The sequence below is a fragment of the Ipomoea triloba genome, chromosome 14, assembly GCF_003576645.1.
Source record: "Ipomoea triloba cultivar NCNSP0323 chromosome 14, ASM357664v1".
Classification (NCBI taxonomy): Eukaryota; Viridiplantae; Streptophyta; class Magnoliopsida; order Solanales; family Convolvulaceae; genus Ipomoea; species Ipomoea triloba.
Window position 1 is genome coordinate 1,129,954 of NC_044929.1, and position 19,209 is coordinate 1,149,162.

At 36.4% G+C, this 19,209-nt stretch overlaps 2 protein-coding genes and 1 long non-coding RNA gene across 22 annotated transcripts; 1 reads left to right on the top strand and 2 right to left on the bottom strand.

Moving 5' to 3' along the window:
- Positions 1–1,933: 1,933 nt before the first annotated feature.
- On the top strand, positions 1,934–5,996 carry LOC116004418 (LEAF RUST 10 DISEASE-RESISTANCE LOCUS RECEPTOR-LIKE PROTEIN KINASE-like 1.1). The gene is made up of 3 exons (XM_031244462.1): positions 1,934–2,831; positions 3,552–3,824; positions 4,660–5,996. Exons 1-3 carry the CDS (start codon positions 2,099–2,101, stop codon positions 5,670–5,672), a joined length of 2,019 nt encoding a protein of 672 aa, XP_031100322.1. The 5' UTR covers positions 1,934–2,098; the 3' UTR covers positions 5,673–5,996.
- A 437-nt stretch (positions 5,997–6,433) lies between these two features.
- Positions 6,434–11,050, bottom strand: LOC116004417 (chloride channel protein CLC-e). The gene is made up of 7 exons (XM_031244461.1): positions 10,598–11,050; positions 9,561–9,951; positions 8,454–8,654; positions 7,906–8,366; positions 7,178–7,735; positions 6,895–7,103; positions 6,434–6,775 (listed from the first exon to the last, which is right to left on the bottom strand). Exons 1-7 carry the CDS (start codon positions 11,003–11,005, stop codon positions 6,715–6,717), a joined length of 2,289 nt encoding a protein of 762 aa, XP_031100321.1. The 5' UTR covers positions 11,006–11,050; the 3' UTR covers positions 6,434–6,714.
- Positions 11,051–12,361: 1,311 nt separating this feature from the next.
- LOC116005297 lies at positions 12,362–19,209 on the bottom strand. 20 transcript variants are annotated; one of them, XR_004094942.1, is made up of 5 exons: positions 16,712–19,209; positions 15,074–16,280; positions 14,483–14,963; positions 14,318–14,335; positions 13,137–14,191 (listed from the first exon to the last, which is right to left on the bottom strand). It is a non-coding gene; the product is annotated as an uncharacterized LOC116005297 (long non-coding RNA). The 20 variants fall into 20 exon arrangements; XR_004094938.1 differs by having other exon boundaries at positions 13,172–14,963; positions 16,712–16,975; positions 17,112–17,166; positions 17,298–19,209; XR_004094939.1 differs by having other exon boundaries at positions 13,172–14,963; positions 16,712–16,793; positions 16,914–16,975; positions 17,112–19,209.

Below are 19,209 nucleotides of genomic sequence, written 5' to 3' on the forward strand. Positions count from 1 at the left end.
AAACAAAGGTGACATAAACACCACCTAAACAGCATATAGTGGCTAATGTGTGACATGCTCAATCGATATCGATAGTATTGATAAAAATCAAACTCGTGACATTTAAATATGAGATTCATATTTAACCCACTCAACTACCTCTTTCAGGGTATTTTAGCGGACATTGTAATTGATACTTCGGGTGTTTGACTTTAGGGGATTGTAAGACGAGAAGATCGCTTCTTATGTGAGTAAGCCTTGTTAAATAGTTCTAAACCCGACTTTTCCCAAGTAAGAATCAAATTCTACAGGTGCGATTTGAGTTAAATGCAAATTAGTCATATCAGAGAGTCACCGTAGTTAGCATACGGGAAGTTGTATGCGAAAGTAAAATAAAACCAAATAGTAAGCCAAATTAAATATTAATTTAAAATAGTATACTTAGATTGAAATTTAGTAATTTAGTCTTTGTAAATGTAAGGTAACTATTGGAACACTATGCTAAAAGTTTATAGGTATATTTATATAGAAATTGACTGAATTATTGTTTGTGTAGCAAAGTCTTCCATAAAATAAGATTTCGAGACCAAATTATTCCATTAAAAGGGAGACTTTAGGACCATAGTCTTCCATAAAAAAATGAGACTACTAAGGAAGTTGTCTGTCTATACATGTGATTGGAAATTATGCTTTTTATAATTTATTGAATTACTAAATACCATAATGTAATTACAACTATTCTACTTAGAAAGCTAGTCGATTATTCGTTTAGTTGTATCAGGGTTTTCATCATCGAACACAATGATTAATACTTTCACTGAATTGTAGGCATTTCTTTGGATGCATGGGACAACTGGTTTGGAGATTTAAGGCTACTCCATACCCAAGACCAAGAATCGAACCCTTGACCATTGTTACATCGATTATTATAACTATATATAACTAATAAAATGGTCCCTATGTCAAGAGGCCTAGAACAACTTATTATAAACTAATATCCAAAATAATAATCTCGAATCCGAACATGGCATTATTTATAAGGTTAAAAAAAAATCTTTAGTTTCATTGGTTGACTATGGATCGATTATCTCAATCACAAGTTAATAAAAAATTATATAATAATCAAATACTTAAAAAAAAAAAAAGATTAATGAAGCTCAAGAATGAATATTAAGAGCAGAGTTGACAAAGTCAATTTAAGATCGAACCAACTCTGAATCGATTTGTGACAAAAGGGTCTGGGTTTGGGATTTCTCATACTCGGATTAGGACGTACGGTACTAAAGAGTGTTAACTAAAGGATACGTTTGGTTCAAGTAATCCAAGATTATCATGAAAACTTAGGAAGATAATTAATGTCATATTATCATGTTTGGTTTAAATAATTATTTTTTTTGAAAACAATTTAAATGTTTAAATAATAGCTAATCAGTCGCCTAGTCCACCAAGGCTGCTTAGGCATGCGGCTAGCCGCATAAGTCACCGGATTTCAGTGTTTTTCTAAGAAGTCGGCTGCCATCTAGCGCCTATTTTTACAATAACGCCCAAAATATACTTTAACCTGACGCAACTCGAAAGTGGTCCCCACCCCAAACACAAACCCTTAAAATAACAACTTGAATGTCATTTTTTTTTTGCTAATTTTTCAACAAAAAAGGGGATAAATTATTGATTCCAGATCTTTACCTCTTGTGCAGATTGCCGGATTAAATTCATGATTTATCTACCTACCTTCATGTTCAGGTTCAGGTTCAGTTGTCCAATTGGAAATTACTAAAGTGAGAGACTGAAAAGTTATTGTCTCAGGAGTCGAGCACTATTCTTCCCATCCTAGTCAATAAGACACCAATGAAATTCCACTATTTTGTCTTCTTCAAAAGCTCCCATTCTTTGTCTCTCCCACTCTCTTTAATTTGTCTCTTTTCTTGTCCTCTCCACAAAAATAAATTTACAATATCCCCTCAGTCCCAGCAATAATTTCCAAGTCAAATTGCGCGTTTGATCAATGCATGGAACGTATTCTTAAAGCAACAATCGTCATCTTCTTCGCCACACCTTTGTATATATTATTAAGCTATAGAGACACTTAGAGAGAGAGAGAAATTGGTTATTTTCAGACATGGCGAGAATCTGTTTCCCCAGTTTCTTGATTCTCTGTCAGATTTTCTTGAATTTCCATTTAGCAGACTCTAAGGAAACAGCCCAGAATGGAGAGTGTAAGGATTTCACCTGCGGGTTTCTCGGAACTGTGGGGTTCCCCTTCTGCGAATCTCCCCGGCCGGATTGCGGGCTGATTAAGCTGGATTGCGCCGCAAATATTTCGCGCCCGAAACTGGATTTGGTCGGGAAAAAATACGAGGTGGTCGAGAAAGACGGGAATTTTCTCCGCGTCGTGGATCGCGAGCTGGAAAGCCTTCTGAAGAACAGCAGTTGCGAGACTTTTTACAAGAATCTATCGCTCCCAGATTCCCCTGTTATATCCTATGATGTTTATCACTATTTAACGTTGTTTAGATGCGACCTGGGATCGGATAAGAGTGGGCTGGCTGGTTTAGGGAGCTATAATAAGTGTAACGGCTACGAGGGAGGGTTTGAGGTGTTTTATAAGCGGAATCCGTACGATGATCCTAATTTTGGGTATGTTGTGGGCCGTGATACTCCGGCTGGGTGTTCGAGGATTGAGTTGCCGATTCCTTTGAGCACGGAGAATAGGCCTCATGGTGATGGGCCTTTTGGTTTGTTGAACGCTTCGTTTTTGTTGGAATGGAAAGTTTCTGGGGATTGTTATGAGTGCCGCGACAGAGGAGGGCGGTGTCTTGTGGATGAGAGGAATAGGTATCGTTGTTCTAAAGGTACGCTTGCATAATTAATTGTAGACTTGTAGTTTGATTAGTTTTTGCGTGACAGATTATTGATAAGAACGTAAGATCGAGTCCTGATAGTCACTTAGTGTGGTGAGTTTCCTTCTTTATGTGTATTAGACACTAATTTTTCTGTTTAATAGGTAGTTGGGTTGTCCTAATTTACCACCTCTAACGAGTTAGGTGTGGGATCTTGAGGCGGGAGATTTTGCCTAGGTCCTCTCACCTTAATATGTCATTGAGTTATCGTGATTTATCACATTTACAAAAATCTTGTGGAGTCTGAGTGTGGGGTTTCATGGGCAGAGTTTCACTTTTTGTGGACAATACCCAATGTGGTGAATTTCTTGTGGGCATCATACACTGATCATTTCACCTGATGGACTACTGAGTCAACGTGATTTACCACATCTACAAATCTTATTGAGTCAAGGTATGTTGTCCTGGGGTGGGAGATTTTGCTATGGTTAGTTCGGTGCGGACACCATACACTGGTCACCCCACCTAATAGGCTACTTAGCCACCCTGATTTACCACATCTACAAATCCTATATGTCGAGTCAAAGTATGCCACTCTGGGGTGGGAGATTTTGTCATGGTCCTCTTATTTAATGAGTCGCTAAATTCTGATTGGGCTTGAATTTTTTCTTTTGTGGGCAAGTATAGATATTTGATTGGGTCCCTGATTTTTTGCCTTGGATTTGGGTGCAGGGAAAGTAAATTTCAGACTACTGCTGAGAGCAGTTATAGGTGCAGTTGGATGTGTTGTGGTTATACTCGTTGTTATATTCATGGTGATGCGTTACAAGAGACGGCGGCGCAATTCTTTATACGCTCTTTCAAGAAACACGTCCTCTGATGGGGAGGGGAGCAACAAGGACTATGGAGTTCCCATCTTCTCCCACAAGGAGCTTCAGAAGGCCACAAACCATTTTGCTTCCTCTAGAGAGCTTGGAGATGGAGGTTTTGGGACGGTTTACTATGGTAAGAATTATGAAGTTTGTTTGGATGACACGTTTATCATTATACCAAAAGTTATAATTAGTAGTAAATTGAATATATAATTTTTTTTTTCTGGGCTCAACCCCCGTTCAGGTCTTTGCCACCTGGTGTTAAACTTGGCCTTTAATTAGTAGCAACACAGGTTATACCATGGATCAGGGTTCATATTGCATTATGAACCTGATACAGAAATTACGTACCTTCAGTTAATACATTCTGTACCTACCGTTAATAGTGTCTTTACATGTAAACAAATAACTTAATAATTGCTGACACATAATATGATAACTACAAGTATAGAGTTTAATTGCATATACAGAATGTATCAACTACATATACAGAATCTGAAGATTACGTTATTTTTTACTAGGGTCTACAATACACTGTAGGCCCTGGTCCATGATATAATTTGCTTAGTAGCAAAGATACAATTTATTTTCGGACTTGACCCTTTAGGCCTCTACCACGGCGCCACCTGATGTTAGATTTGGCCCTTAACTAGTAGAAAAGACACAACTTTATTTCTGGACTTGGCCATTCAAACCTCCACCACTTGGTTCTAGACTGAGCTTTAGAGAAGGCGCAATTTTATTTCTAGACTTCGTCATTCACGCCTCCGTGCTGCCCAACAATTCCCCCAGCACCTATCAGCCTTAATTGTTTCCCATGTCGACCTTAACTACACACAATTTAGTCTTGCTATGACTCAAACTCATAACTTATGCTTTGATACTACTTGTTAAGATCAATCATAATGGTTTGATCCTAACAAAATTTAGTTCTTAAATAAAGTAGTGATGATTGTTGGATGTTACAGGGAAGCTTCAGGATGGGAGAGAAGTTGCAGTGAAGTATCTTTATGAGCACAATTACAAGAGGATGGAGCAATTTGTAAATGAAATAGAGATTCTTGCAAGAATAAGGCATCCAAATCTTGTGACTCTATATGGATGCACATCTAGGCGCAGCCGTGAGCTCCTCCTGGTCTATGAGTACATTCCCAATGGAACAGTTGCAGATCATCTCCATGGTGCAAGAGCAAAGGGAGATGGCTACTTAATATGGCCTATCAGGATGAACATCGCGGTGGAAACCGCGAGGGCGTTGGCCTATCTGCACGCGTCCGACATAATCCACCGCGATGTCAAGACTGCCAACATTCTCCTGAACGACCGTTACTGTGTCAAGGTCGCGGATTTCGGGCTGTCCAGGCTTTTCCCGACGGATGTCACCCATGTCTCGACGGCCCCACAGGGCACCCCGGGCTATGTTGACCCGGAGTACCACAAGTGTTACCAGCTCACGGATAAGAGCGATGTTTACAGCTTCGGGGTTGTGCTGATTGAGCTCGTGTCATCGATGCCTGCCGTGGACATAAACAGGCATCGGGACGAGATCAACTTGTCGGATTTGGCGATGAAACGGATTTTGAACTGCCAATTTAGTGAGTTGGTTGATCAAACTTTAGGGTTTGAGTCAGATGTTGGAGTGAGGAGGATGACCACTTTGGTAGCAGAGTTGGGTTTTCAGTGCTTGCAAATGGACAAGGAAATGAGGCCTACAATGGAGGAAGTTTTGCAGAGATTGGTGGAGATTCAAGGTAATGATTATGGAGACGAGATAATAGAGAAGAGTGAAAATGGGGTTTCAAATATGCATCCAAGTGTAGAGATTCCCAATTCCTTAGAATCAGAGATTCCTCAGTCTCCTGAAAAAGATGATGTTGTTCTGCTCAAGAAATTTAAGGTTCCTGTCTCACCAAATTCTGTGATCCACAAGTGGGTTAGTACTACTTCAAGGTCTTCAAGTATAGCTAGCACCAATGAATGAGAATGAAAGTCTTTTCATGGCTTCCCTCTATAAGTGAGAGGGCTAGGGTTCTTGTTTTGGGGCCAAGATATTATTCAAGAGGGAAATCGGTGGAGTTTTGAAACATACAACAATTCAGAACGCACATTTGAGCGGTTACGAGTTTTTTCATAAATTAAAGAAAAGTAACGACAAAAAGATATATGTGCGGATTACTTGACCAACCAGGGATGGGCAGGGGGAATGGATCCCTGACTTGAAGGAAGAGATGGTTGAATTTACCTGTATAGAATTCTCTTGTAGCATATGAATAAGTAAATAAATTACTTTTAATATTTTTTTTAAGAAAATGCTTACTTCAGACAAAATTTTAGACCTGTGACATGAATTGATTGATTCTATTGTAAATTAATCACATAAATTCAAGTGGGTATATACAAATTTGTATTATGTATCTAACATTTTTCTTTTGTTTCTTGATTGCGAAAGGTGAATGATACATAAAAATTTTGTTTGAATGGTCATGGCTGCAAATTATATTGTGGACCAGGCGGCTTTTAAACTTCATATTCTTGATCCGTCGTCATGGGCAAAAGACCATGCGGTAAATCAAACTGAAGGTGTAACATTGTGGTTATTAGATTAACAATCCGATCAACTTAATTAGGATTGTTCTGCTATTATTTTTTGAATATGTAATATGTAATGCTAGTAAAATAAATGTTTTAAAAGTACATGAACTAAATTAAACAAAATTATATATATACAAAGACGTCACAAGCTAAACATAGAAGCACAAAGTGTAACACTTTAATAATTGGTTATACTACAATTGTCGTTAGTCATGTTAAACATATTTAGTTAAAACATATTCACTTTAGTTCATTCTCTCTTTACATGTATGTCCTATTTACATTCATCTAAAACTATCAATTTAGAATGACTACAGCGAATATACAAAACGACAGTAACTATAATGATAGCCAGAAGTCTTACCTTTTTTATTGGGAGGTTTATAAAAGATTCCCACAACTTCAATGGTCTCATAGCATTAAGATAGCAATCAATATTTCTGCATTTCTGGTGTGGGGGACGAGCAAAGGCATTCTCTGGCTTCTAATGCACTGCCACACAAAGAAAATTTTGGTTTAGAAATGTATTTCCACCAACACTACCACAGATGAAGATACATCAATTCCCGAAGATAGTATATTCCCGAGATATAAAGTTCCAATATTAGAACCTGCAAGCAAGAACAATGCATTCTCTGTCTAAAATGCCAACAGGATGACCACCCTTATCCTCCACATGCTCTAGAATAACAGGTAGCTGATTGAAACCATGCCTGTCCATCAGAGTTTGAGCAGAAAGGAGGCTTGTATTTGGTGTTACAGTCCACAACACCCGACACCCATTCTCGGTAGAAGAACAGAGTTGAGAGACTATAAGATCCTAAAAAAGAAAACCTGTTATCATTCAGAAACATCACCTCTTCTAACAGTATCAGTATTGCAGAAGGAAGTTACCTCGTGTCTTTTAGTTTTTGATCTTTGCGCTTTCCCATATTGCTGGATATCATCAAGTGTCAACAGACCAAGAAGAAAATTATTGTCATCAACGATTAGAGCGCAGGATTGCTTCTCAGCTAACATGAGAGACACAACCTCCATAAGCAAAGTGCTCATTAGAACAGTTATGTAGTCCGTTCTCATGGCCTGTGAAACAAGGATCTTCGTTGCCCATTCACCTATATCATCATCATATTCATTTAGGCAGAGCGAACTCTCAAGTTCACAAAGGTCACTTTCTCTTGATTGTTCTACACGAGCAGGGCCAGTAAAGGAAGGAATTGGCGGGACTGAAGGTGTTTCCTGTGGTTGGGCTGTATAGGGTTTGTCGTCTTTCATTTCCTTGACATCCTCCTTTGTCATTCTTGTAATCTGGCCAGATGTAATCCAAGATGACATCCCCACTGCTCCTAAAAGGGGCAAAACTATCCGATAATCCTGTGTCAGTTCAAAGAGTAGCAGAACTGCAGTAAGAGGCACCTGGCATACACCGGCAAGAGTAGCAGCCATGCCAACCTGTATCATAATGGTGGAACAAGTGTAAGAATTCATGTGTTAGAAAGTGATATATAGCTACACACTTTATGCAACCTAATCGTGAACAAGTTCACATTTTCTTACAGAGGATTAAATTGCGGAGTTGAAAGCATGATACTCTTTTATATAGGACCATGATTAATTCATACCAGGCCATATGATTGCGGTGAAGCAACATCCAAGGAGATATGTAAGATGGGATTAGCTTGAGAGATGAAGCCAAGAATTTTAGCATATGCCATTCCTGTAGCAGCACCAATAAAGAGCGAAGGTGCATAGTAGCCTCCAACCAATCCAGTGGCTCGGCATAATGAAGTTGCTACTATTTTGACAACCACCAGCTGCAGCAACAAATCGGTGGAAAGACTTTTGACTAATGGGCGAGATTCTAACAAAATGTCAACATTCTGAAAACCCCAGTAAAGAATTTCGGGATATGCCAATGCTATAAGCCCAACAGAAAACCCACCCACAATAGGGAAAACTGATTTTGGTGGGTCAATGGTCTGTTGGATATTGTTGACTGCAAGCAACATAAGAGATGTGCACCTAGATAATGCCACTGAAACCAATCCACAGAGAACACCAAGCAAAAGATAAAGCGGTAACTCTGATTCAGAAGGAAAGAAGATTAATGTTATGCAATATAATACAAAAGCGTTAAAAAAGAAAACATAAACAGCAAACAAGAAATTACCAGTTGGAGAATGAAAATCATAATCAGGGATTGAAAAGGCAGGTTCAGACCCTAAGCCTATTTCTGACACTACAGAAGCTAGCACAGCACTGAGAATGACCATTGAGGTTGTATTTGTTAATGATAATGATGATTCTGACGGTGAGGGCCACAAAACTGATTCTACAGCAAAAAAACAACCCGCCACAGCAGCATTGAAACCTTGAAAACCAAAAAATGAAAAAGGATTTAGAAGTGAATTAAAATATGATAGCAAAATATTAGCCCTACTTGTGTCAATGATTTTATATTTGCATAACTAGTACTACTTTTCATCTATTTCAACAAGTCAAAACTGTTTTCCTTTATTATTATTTTTTATTGTTTTTCCCCCACTTTCAATTTCCAGATTTTTCTTCTGTTTTTTTTTTGGGGGGGGGGGGGGTTTTGCTTCACTTTCTTCAAGGTTTATATATCAGAGCAAACATCAAGGAACTAAGATAAAGATAGAAGTCACTATCAGAATTGATCTAGAAGCAAATGAAAATGGCATTTCATGGACAATTGCACTGGCACAGCAACAATGTAAAGAATACTTTTTTTTTAGTACTACCGACTCTATTACATTGTAGTATCTGTTCATCTATACTTTCTCAACCTGTTGAAGCACAAAGAGTTAATACTGTCTCCACTAAGGTTCGATCTCATGACCTCCCATTTGGGAGAGTCACTACATGCCACTTGAATCTCAGCCTAGCAATTGTATCTATCTGAAATGTGATATATCCATTGGCTCTCCCTGCCCCCACATAATATAAATAAATAATCCAAAGCGCATCAGCAAGGAATCACACTGAATCAACTCCACCTACAATCCAATTTGTTTTTCCCCATTTGGGAGAAAAATATAAACTTGCTTCTTAAAGTTTTAATAAGCTTCAGCTATTGCACAGGTTTAGGTTGAGTATCAATAAGTGGAAATATTTTCACCTAAAAGAGCTTTACAGATTTTTAAAAGATGTGTTGATAATTTATGACCATATTTCAACAAGTGTGCTTAAAGAACTAAAAGGAAGAAGAAAATTCGCATCATCTATATAGGAGTGATGGTTTAGTTGGAATACCAACCAGAAGATATTCCAGCAGCAGATCCGGCAGCCCGAAGTGACAGCTTTCTTTGAGCACCTTTGTCAAAGAAAGGACCAACTCCCTTTGCAATGGAGTTACCAATCTCAACACTTGGACCTTCAGGTCCTAATGAATTCCCCGTTCCTAGTGTGACACAAGCAGCCACTGTCTTTAAAAATGATTGCACTAAAGACTTAACTTGTGATCTTGAATCTCCTTTAATGGATACATCTAGTGTGGTTCGCAGAAAATTTAATAAGCTGACTACCAAACCCCCACAAGCTGGCACTAAGATTACACGTCCCCAAATTACCTCTTTGGGCTCCTCTCGTAACCATGAGGCACCCTGATCTGCAATGCCATCCCAACAAAAGTCACGTATTTCATGCACCTATAACATGAAATGCGCATCATCACGAACTATTAGCAGGTCAATAACCTCCATGAGTCCAGAAGTAAGCCCCAATAGAAATATAACCACTCAACAGCAAATTTTTTAAAGAAAATGGTTCAAGTTACACAAATGTATCCTTATTACATTTGCAGAAGATACGAAATACAGTGTAAATTCTCAACTATTGACTGAGCTTAAGTTCCAGATTGGAATGTAGGAAAGCAAATATCATCAAAACTTCAAAGGATCACTAAGTGTCACTACTGTAGTTTGAATTAATTGCACATCTGATTTCAGATTGCACAGTAATAATGGTGAAGATTTCATTCTTTCACATTCCAAACCACGCATCTCAGAGCCATTCTAAAGAAGATTTCACTATAAATATGTCAAGCTTCGTAACTACTGTAGTTTAAATTAATTGCACATCTGATTTCAGATTGCACAGTAATAACGGTGAAGATTTCATTCTTTCACATTCCAAACCACGCATCTCAGAGCCATTCGAAAGAAGATTTCACTATAAAGATGTCACGCTCGCTGGAAGTTAAAGTTCGTGGTGAAGTGTTCAGCCAAATTACTATCGCTCACCATATCACTGCACAACTTATCATAGAAATAGGCAAACAAAACAACGACGTACCGCAATATTGAAGAGTACAACGCAGATACCGGTAAAAAGACCGACAAAGCAGGCCGAAATTATAGCGATGTTTCCTTCTGTGATCATGCTCTCTAGCATGGCAACAGAGCCTTTCCGATGATCAAACTTCTCCGCTTCGCCTTCTAGCATTGTCTGTGGTTTTGTAGGATTTTGATCATCGCTACCGCCAAAATGTCCGGGGCCAGAAGCTCGGAGCCGGAGCCGGAGCCGGGAATAAGATACCGTACGACAGTATGCATACACTGGTCCGTAGCTGAATGGAGGAATGGGATGAGAGACTCCATTGCAGAAAGACACATAGATTTGGCGAGGAACTATGGAGGACTTGAGATGTGAGGTAGGATGAGGTGGGGCACTCCCTCCACCACACGTTCGGAGTGCTCCCATACTTCTTATCTGTGGCAGACTGGTAACTGGTTGCTCTTTGTACGAACGGGTCGGTTGAGCGCTACGAATAGTTTGCTTATATCACGTCTATTGTATATATACTCATATTTCAACGTGTAACATGTTAGACTTTAATGGTTCTATTTTGACTATAATAATAGTTCATCATCTCATTGTCTGGTTCAGTTAATTAGATTTAATTAAAGTTATTTTTAATTTAAATTTTAGTTAATTAGATTTAATTAAAGTTATTTTTAATTTAAATTTTTATAAATTTAATATTAATATATGAAATTTATATTTATATATTTAAGAAATATATTAAAAATACCTTTTCTAGAAAATACATTAAAAATATTATTAAATATAAAAAATAAAAAATTTAATTTAATTTAAAAATAAGTAAAAATACTAAATAAATAATTTAATTTAATTTAAAAATAAGTAAAAATACTAAATAAATAAACAACAATTGATTTGAGCACTCAAAGGTAAGTACTAAGTAGTAATCAAAGGTAAGAGTTAATTAGATTTAATTAAAGTTATTTTTAATTTAAATTTTTATAAATTTAATATTAATATATGAAATTTATATTTATATATTTAAGAAATATATTAAAAATACCTTTTCTAGAAAATACATTAAAAATATTATTAAATATAAAAAATAAAAAATTTAATTTAATTTAAAAATAAGTAAAAATACTAAATAAATAAACAACAATTGATTTGAGCACTCAAAGGTAAGTACTAAGTAGTAATCAAAGGTAAGTACTAAGTAGTAGGGGACTGACCAGATGGTTTGCCCCATTCACATGGGTAGGGATCAACTGAACCACCACGCCAATCATGTTGGTTATAAAAAATTATATATATATTATGAAGTAATGAAAAAATATATAGTAATAGTAAATTATATAATCAAAATAGATGAACTCATTCCAATTAAGAATTATCATCATTAGCTCTCATTAAATTTTATAAATAGAGATAAGTTTTGGTAATTTTGTTAAGTTTCACCAAGAACTATTAAGTCATTTATTTATTCATTGCATACACTATCTAATATTTTCAACTTTTTTTTTTTTTTGCATACCTCCCACTATCGCATAATGAACTTTTTTTTTTAGTTCAAAACTTAATTAAGATTTATTTAATAGATCAACTCTCTTGCACTAATTAGAACAAGTAATGTCTTCTAAGAAATAATAAAATACAACTTTAAAATTAAATGCTGACAGGCTTTTCCCTCCTCCTTTATCCGGGCTTGGGACCGGCTGCTTTCACAGGCAGAGTTAAAAAGCAAAAAACCAAATTAACAATAAAAACAAAAAAAGCAAAACAAAAACAAAATACTTCAAACTAAAGATGCAAGCATTACCATCTTGGAAAATAAAACCATGAATTTGAGTTTCTGATGAATACACATTGTTGAACAAAACCAACAATTATCACCGACATTATGTAACATTTTTGTTTGATATCTATGTTGAACCTTTACTGCATACACTTGAGCCACCCAAAATGTATCTCCAATTAAGGTTGATATACAATCAAGTAAAGCATTCTCTTAACTTCGTTTTCACAAAAGAGAGACCCATTCTCTAGAAAACCAGCCCAAGTAGGAGCATCTTCACAAGGAGAAATCATAAACAGACGCCTTTCAGACAGGCAATCATTAATTAATTACATAAAGCTACCTTTGTACTCTTAAAAAAGTCAGAAAAACAGTCTTTCACTAGGGAGAAACCATTCTCTAGAAAAGCATTCTTCAAGGAGTGCAGAAAACAAGTGACAAACAAAACCGGAGACAATTGTCGACATGCTGTAGATAAACCATTTCTAGTAGACATGAACCAGAACTGCCAAACAATTAAACAGAGAATCCATGTAGTTGCAAATACTTGCAATGACCAGCACCGCAAAAGGCCAAATCATGCACCTTCATGTTCATACTGATTTTGTAAAAGAAGTAGTTCATTAGTTCACACAACATAAGCCATCTCACATGGAAACAAGATTGTTGTTAATGAAGTTCATCAGCTCACATTACAACCCATTGTCAACTGTAAAGAAAACGGTAAAAGAATTCCCCCAACTCAGACAACAAAGAGAGTATGCAATTCAGATGTGCCAGAAAGAATATCCATTGCTCAAGTCAGATGGTTGGAAAGAATATCTGTTGCTAACTCCAACATAATTAGTTAATTACCCCAGATGTTGAGAGAAGAAAAAGGTGCATATGAACTATACCAGGATTTTGATTTGAGTTTAAATAATCAAAGCTCATCTCTTTCATGCTCCCAATATAACCAGATTCAGACAGACTTCAGTACATGTAACCAGGCAAGAGGATGGGCTAATCATCATGTCGCTATTTAACTCCAAGCCATTAGTTTCTCTACATGAGAATTATGCCTCTAGAAAACGTAAGTGACAAAATTAATCATGAGACAAGACAAAGAACAAAACATGGGCTGGCAATCTAGGGAAAATAATATCTCGAACAATAATACCTCAGTAGCTGGACTCTAGCTCCAAGTAGGACAAAACCAAATCAATATCTACTGTTCCTTCAGAGTCAGGTGGCCATTACCAAAAGATGTCACAAACCAGACCAATTTATTATAGCATCCATAAACATCAATCAATACCATGGCATTAAAATCAAATCCCAAAACTTAGCATCAGAAGTAGTTGACATCATATACTGTTCCTTAATAATCAAGTGGTTATTACCATCTCAGACGGGACATGGATTTTGTGTATAATCAATAACATGGCATTAAAGCAAATCCCAAAAGAGTGTAGGAAGTAGTTGATTCCTGAAAGCTACCCTGGTTGGAAGCTCTTTCCTGGACACACTACACACTAGAAACAAGAAACTATCTATAACAATCAAGAATTTAGACTTAAATTTTCCTTACTCAGAGTTCTTCGACACATCATGTACCACAACTAGAGCAAACCTTGAAACATACAAAGAGCAAAGAACCCAATATAAATTCATATATATTTATATACAAAAATAATAAGGGTAGTATTGGAGTGGGGAAATAATGAAAAAAAGTTAGTAAAATTTAAGTCAAAAACCAAAGAAGGGGGCAAAGAAGAAGATACAATTGAACCAATAATCAAACTGAAATTTGCATGAATCAGCACCAACGATAAGTATAAAGAGCAGAACTGCATAAGTATAAAGAAATATTAACGCCACATAAAGAGAGAGAGAGAGAGAGAGAGGCACAAAAGCACAGAATAAAAGAACAATTAACCACATCAAAATGGAAGATGAGCAGAACGGATACTTACAACACAATATCTCTAGACCTGCAAATATGCAGAAGAATATAAGGGAAGGAATATGGATTTTACTAATGTACATTGTGCAAGTAATGTAGTAAAAGAGTGCAAAAAATATGAGAAATCACAACTGAAATCTTTATGGACAAAAGTTAAATAGAAAAAGAACTGAACTCAAGAAGGCCATTAATGATAATCATACAACTGGGATTTCAACATATCTAGACCTGCATATATGCAGAAGAATATATGTAAGAGAAGGAATATGATTTTACTTAATTATATAAAATATAGTATGTAGTAAAAGAGTATAGAAAATTTTGGGAACCACAACTGAACTTCATGCACAAGTTAGAGAAATAGAACCAAGCTCAAGTGTAGGCGACTAGTGATAATCATAAGACTGGCTGGTGCAAGCTCTCAGCATTAGGTTAATGAACCCCAAATCTTATAGATCAAACCTAGAATGAATTTCAAGAGAGCAAAGAATCCCCAACAAAATTAAGTCTGATCAAATATTAATGTGTTTACTGGTGGAATGGGGAGAGGGGCAAAAGCACAGAAAAAAGGATAATTAACCACAAACCAAAACCAAATTATTTCATGAATGGAAAATGACCAGAACTAACCCTTCAAACGCAGAACACATCTAGACCTGCAAATATGCAGAACTCATGTAAGGGAAGAAAAATGATTTTACTATATTATCATTATCATTATAAAGGTACATAAATTAAAATGTTAATATTAAAAAGTTACTTGAACCTTTCCAAATAAAAAAATCCATTATGGCTCACCAACTATACCTACTACCACATACCACATTCTAAAAAGCCAAAAGATTCAAAGGATTTAAGTATCATTTTGATTACAGAAATGAAATAACCAAATAAAAATACAAGAGAATAGGCCAGGGTTGAAAACCATACACATCTGAATACCAAAGGACTCCATAAGAATTGTCAACATAAACTGTAAATAATCAGAAACTGAAATTTTAAAAACTCATGACAAAATATGATCAAGCATTAGGATAAACAAGAATGTTCTAATGAAACCAATTGACCTTGCTAACCAAATAAGCATTTGAAACCTTGCAGCTGAAATTGATTCTGAGATCTAAACCATATTGTTGAGTATCAACCCGATCACACGGAACATGAATATGAATCTAAAACCTTGCAGCTGGCATAGATTGCACAATCTGATCATCAAGTCAGATCAAAAGATTGATGAATAACTGGGGTAACAAAATTCTTAGCAATCCCATAAAGACAGCAAAATTTCCAAAAAAGGAAAAAAAAAACATAGAGTAAGATATGAATAAATTAAACCAATCTATGTCATTTAACCAGAAAAGGCAGCTGAAACCTTGCATAGCTGACATAAAAGGATCCATGATCTGAAGTACATAAGAGATGGAATAATTATAGTGGGAACATTAATGCAACAAATAGTATCCAAAGATGCAATCATAGGAGAGCCAAACACAAATTAACCAAACCCATTTCAGTTGTTTAATCAGAACAAGAATCCAAAACATTGCAGCTGATATCGAATCCATAACCTGAGCTGCATCATCAGACCAAAAGACAACCATATATAGTGGAAAATGGATATCTCAACAATTCATATACAAACCAAAATTTCCAGAAGATAAAACTAATCAAACCGATCTATGTTGTTCAACACTTCAATCAGGACAATAATCCAAGAACTTGCAGGTGACATCAAAGCCACAATCTGGATTACATCAAGTCAAGACAGAACAATAAGTAATTGGATGGGAAGTCTTTAGGAACAGATCAAATAGAAAACCAAATCAGAAAGAGAAATTGAACATCCGATCAATATAAACTCAAAATTTCCAGAAAACCAAGAATAGGATAACTGAAACGTTTAATGATCAAACCGATCTATTCGCTCAACTAGAACATATCCGGAGCCTTGAACTTGATATCAAATCCACAATCTGAGCTACATCAACATGACAAGACATACAGACGAGCATAAGTAACTGGAAATAGACAACTTCAGCAACCAATCAAGACATATAAAGGCATAAGATAACCAATCAAGTATCATCAAACTGATCCATGCCATTCAACCAAAAGACATCCAAAATCAGCAGCTGAATTCGAATCCACGACCCAAACTACATTAAGTCACGACATCATACAAACAATAAATAATCGGAAACAGAAATCTTCTTAAGCAGCCGATCAATATAAATGCAAACTTTCAAGAACCTGACCATTAATATGGCCAAAGGTACAAAATATATTTAAATACAACTGAACTGATTATTTGACGAATAAGAGATAACCAGGCATTCATGCATCAAACTGAACCCATTAGAGATTAAAAAAAAAATTTTAAAAATAATAATAATAAATAGCACACCACTAATGATCATCATACAACAGTGAATGGACTGGCTTCCTCCTCTAGGAACTTGGTTAATCAACCTAATCTTGGATTATACCTAGAAAGAACATCAAGAGCAAAGAAAACCCAAAAAGTTAAAGGGTAAACAAACAATGATATGTCTACTCTACTAGTGAAGGGAAAAGGGCAAAAGCACCAAAAAAAACAAAACCACAACCAAACCAAAATTTTTACAATTGGAAGATGTCCTGAACTGGTCTTTCTAAACCACAACTAGACCTGCAATTATGCAGAAAAATAAATATAAAGGAAGAATTTAGGATTTTACTTAATTATATATACAGTAAAAGAGAAAAGAAATTTTGGGAAATCAAAACCGAAATTCAAGGACAAAAATTTTTGGAAGGAATAAAACCAAGCTTGACAAGGGCACTAATGATCATGATCATCATGGAACACCACAACTAGACCTGCAATTATGCAGAAGAATAAATATAAAGGAAGAATTAGGATTATACTAAAATATATACAGTAAAAGAGTGAAGAAATTTTGGGAAATCAAAACCAAAATTCAAGGACAATTTTTTGGAAGGAATAAAACCAAGCTTGGCAAGGCCACTAATGATCATCATGGGACTGACTGGGCTGCTCTACATGGGACCTCTTAGCATTAGTTAGGTTAATGAACCCCAATATTAGATCAAACCTAGGATGAATAACCAAAACAGCAAAGAACCCATAAATTTAAGTCTAATAAAATATTAAATGAGTCTACTAATGAAGGGAAATTCAAAGGCCTGCCAAACCGATCATTGTCATTCAAACAAGCTTGCTGATGAGTGATGAAGGACTAGAACCAAGCTTTTAAACCTTTCGAGGTCGTTCAACCAAATGAAATCCGAAAGCATGCCTGAAATCCGAAAGCATGCTGCTGAAACCGAATCTGCGACCCGAACTACATAAAGTCATGACAGACAAAGCAGCAATACATATTCGGAAAGAGAAACTGAAAGCAACTGATCAATATAAACACAAAAGTTCAAAAAAACCAAGCATAGGATAAACCGATCTATTTGCTCAACTAGAACAAATCCGGAGCCTTGAACTTGATATCAAATCCACAATCTGAACAACATAACATGACAAGACATACAGATGAGCATAAGTAACTGCAGATAGACATCTTCAGCAACCAATCAAGACATAAACCAAAATTCACAGAGAACCACGAATAAGATAACCAAACACGTATTATCAAACCAATCCATGCCGCTCAACCAAAAGACATCCGAAAGAAACAGGCTGAAATCGAATCCACCATCCAAACTACATCAAGTCATGACAGACATACCAACAATAAATAATCGGAAACAGAAATCTTAAGCAACCGATCAATATAAACACGAAATTTCCATAAAATCAAGCACAGGATAACTAGACTAAGTATAGATCAAACCGATCGTTTCCGATCAACTAGAAAAAATCCGAAGCCTTGCCCTCGTCTTCAAATCCACGATCTGATCTACATCAACGTCAGTAACTGGAAATAGACATCTTCGGCAACCGATCAAGACATAAACCAAAATTCATAGAGAATCGCGCATAAGATAACCAAACACTTATTATCAAACCGATCCATGCCGTTCAACCAAAAGACATCCAAAAGCAGCAGTGGGCTGAAATCGAATCCACGATCCAAACTACATCAAGGCATGACACATCAAGGCATGACAGACATACCAACAATAAATAATCGGAAACAGAAATCTTAAGCAACCGATCAATATAAAGGCGAAATTTCCACAAAATCAAGCATAGGATAACTAGACACGTATCGCTCAAACCGATCGTTTTCGTTCAACTAGAACAAATCCGAAGCCTCGGCACTTGACTTCAAATCCACGATCTGAGCTACATCAACATGACAAGACATATAGACGAACATGAGTAACTGGAAATAGACATCGTCGGCAATCGATCAAGAGAGAAACCCAAAATTTCCAGAAAATCAAGCATAGGATAACAAAGCACGAATTAATCAAACCGATCCATGCCGTTCAACCAAAAGACATCCGGAAGCAGCAAGCTAAAATCGAATCCCCGATCCAAACTACATCAAGTCATGGAGACATACCAACAATAAATAATCGGAAACAGAAATCTTAAGCAACCGATCAATATAAACGCGAAATTTCCACAAAATCAAGCACAGGATAACTAGACACGTATCGATCAAACCGATCGTTTCCGTTCCAACTAGAACAAATCCGAAGTTTTGGCACTTGACTTCAAATCCACGATCTGAGCTACATCAGCATGACAAGACATACAGACGAGCATAAGTAACTAGAAATAGACATCTTCGGCAACCGATCAAGAGAGAAACCAAAATTTCCAGAAAATTAAGCATAGGATAACGAAACACGAATAATCAAACCGATCACTGCGAATCTGAAACAGCTATCCGAAACACCATGGAATATGAGAGAGCTTTGAGAGACTGCAAAACAGAG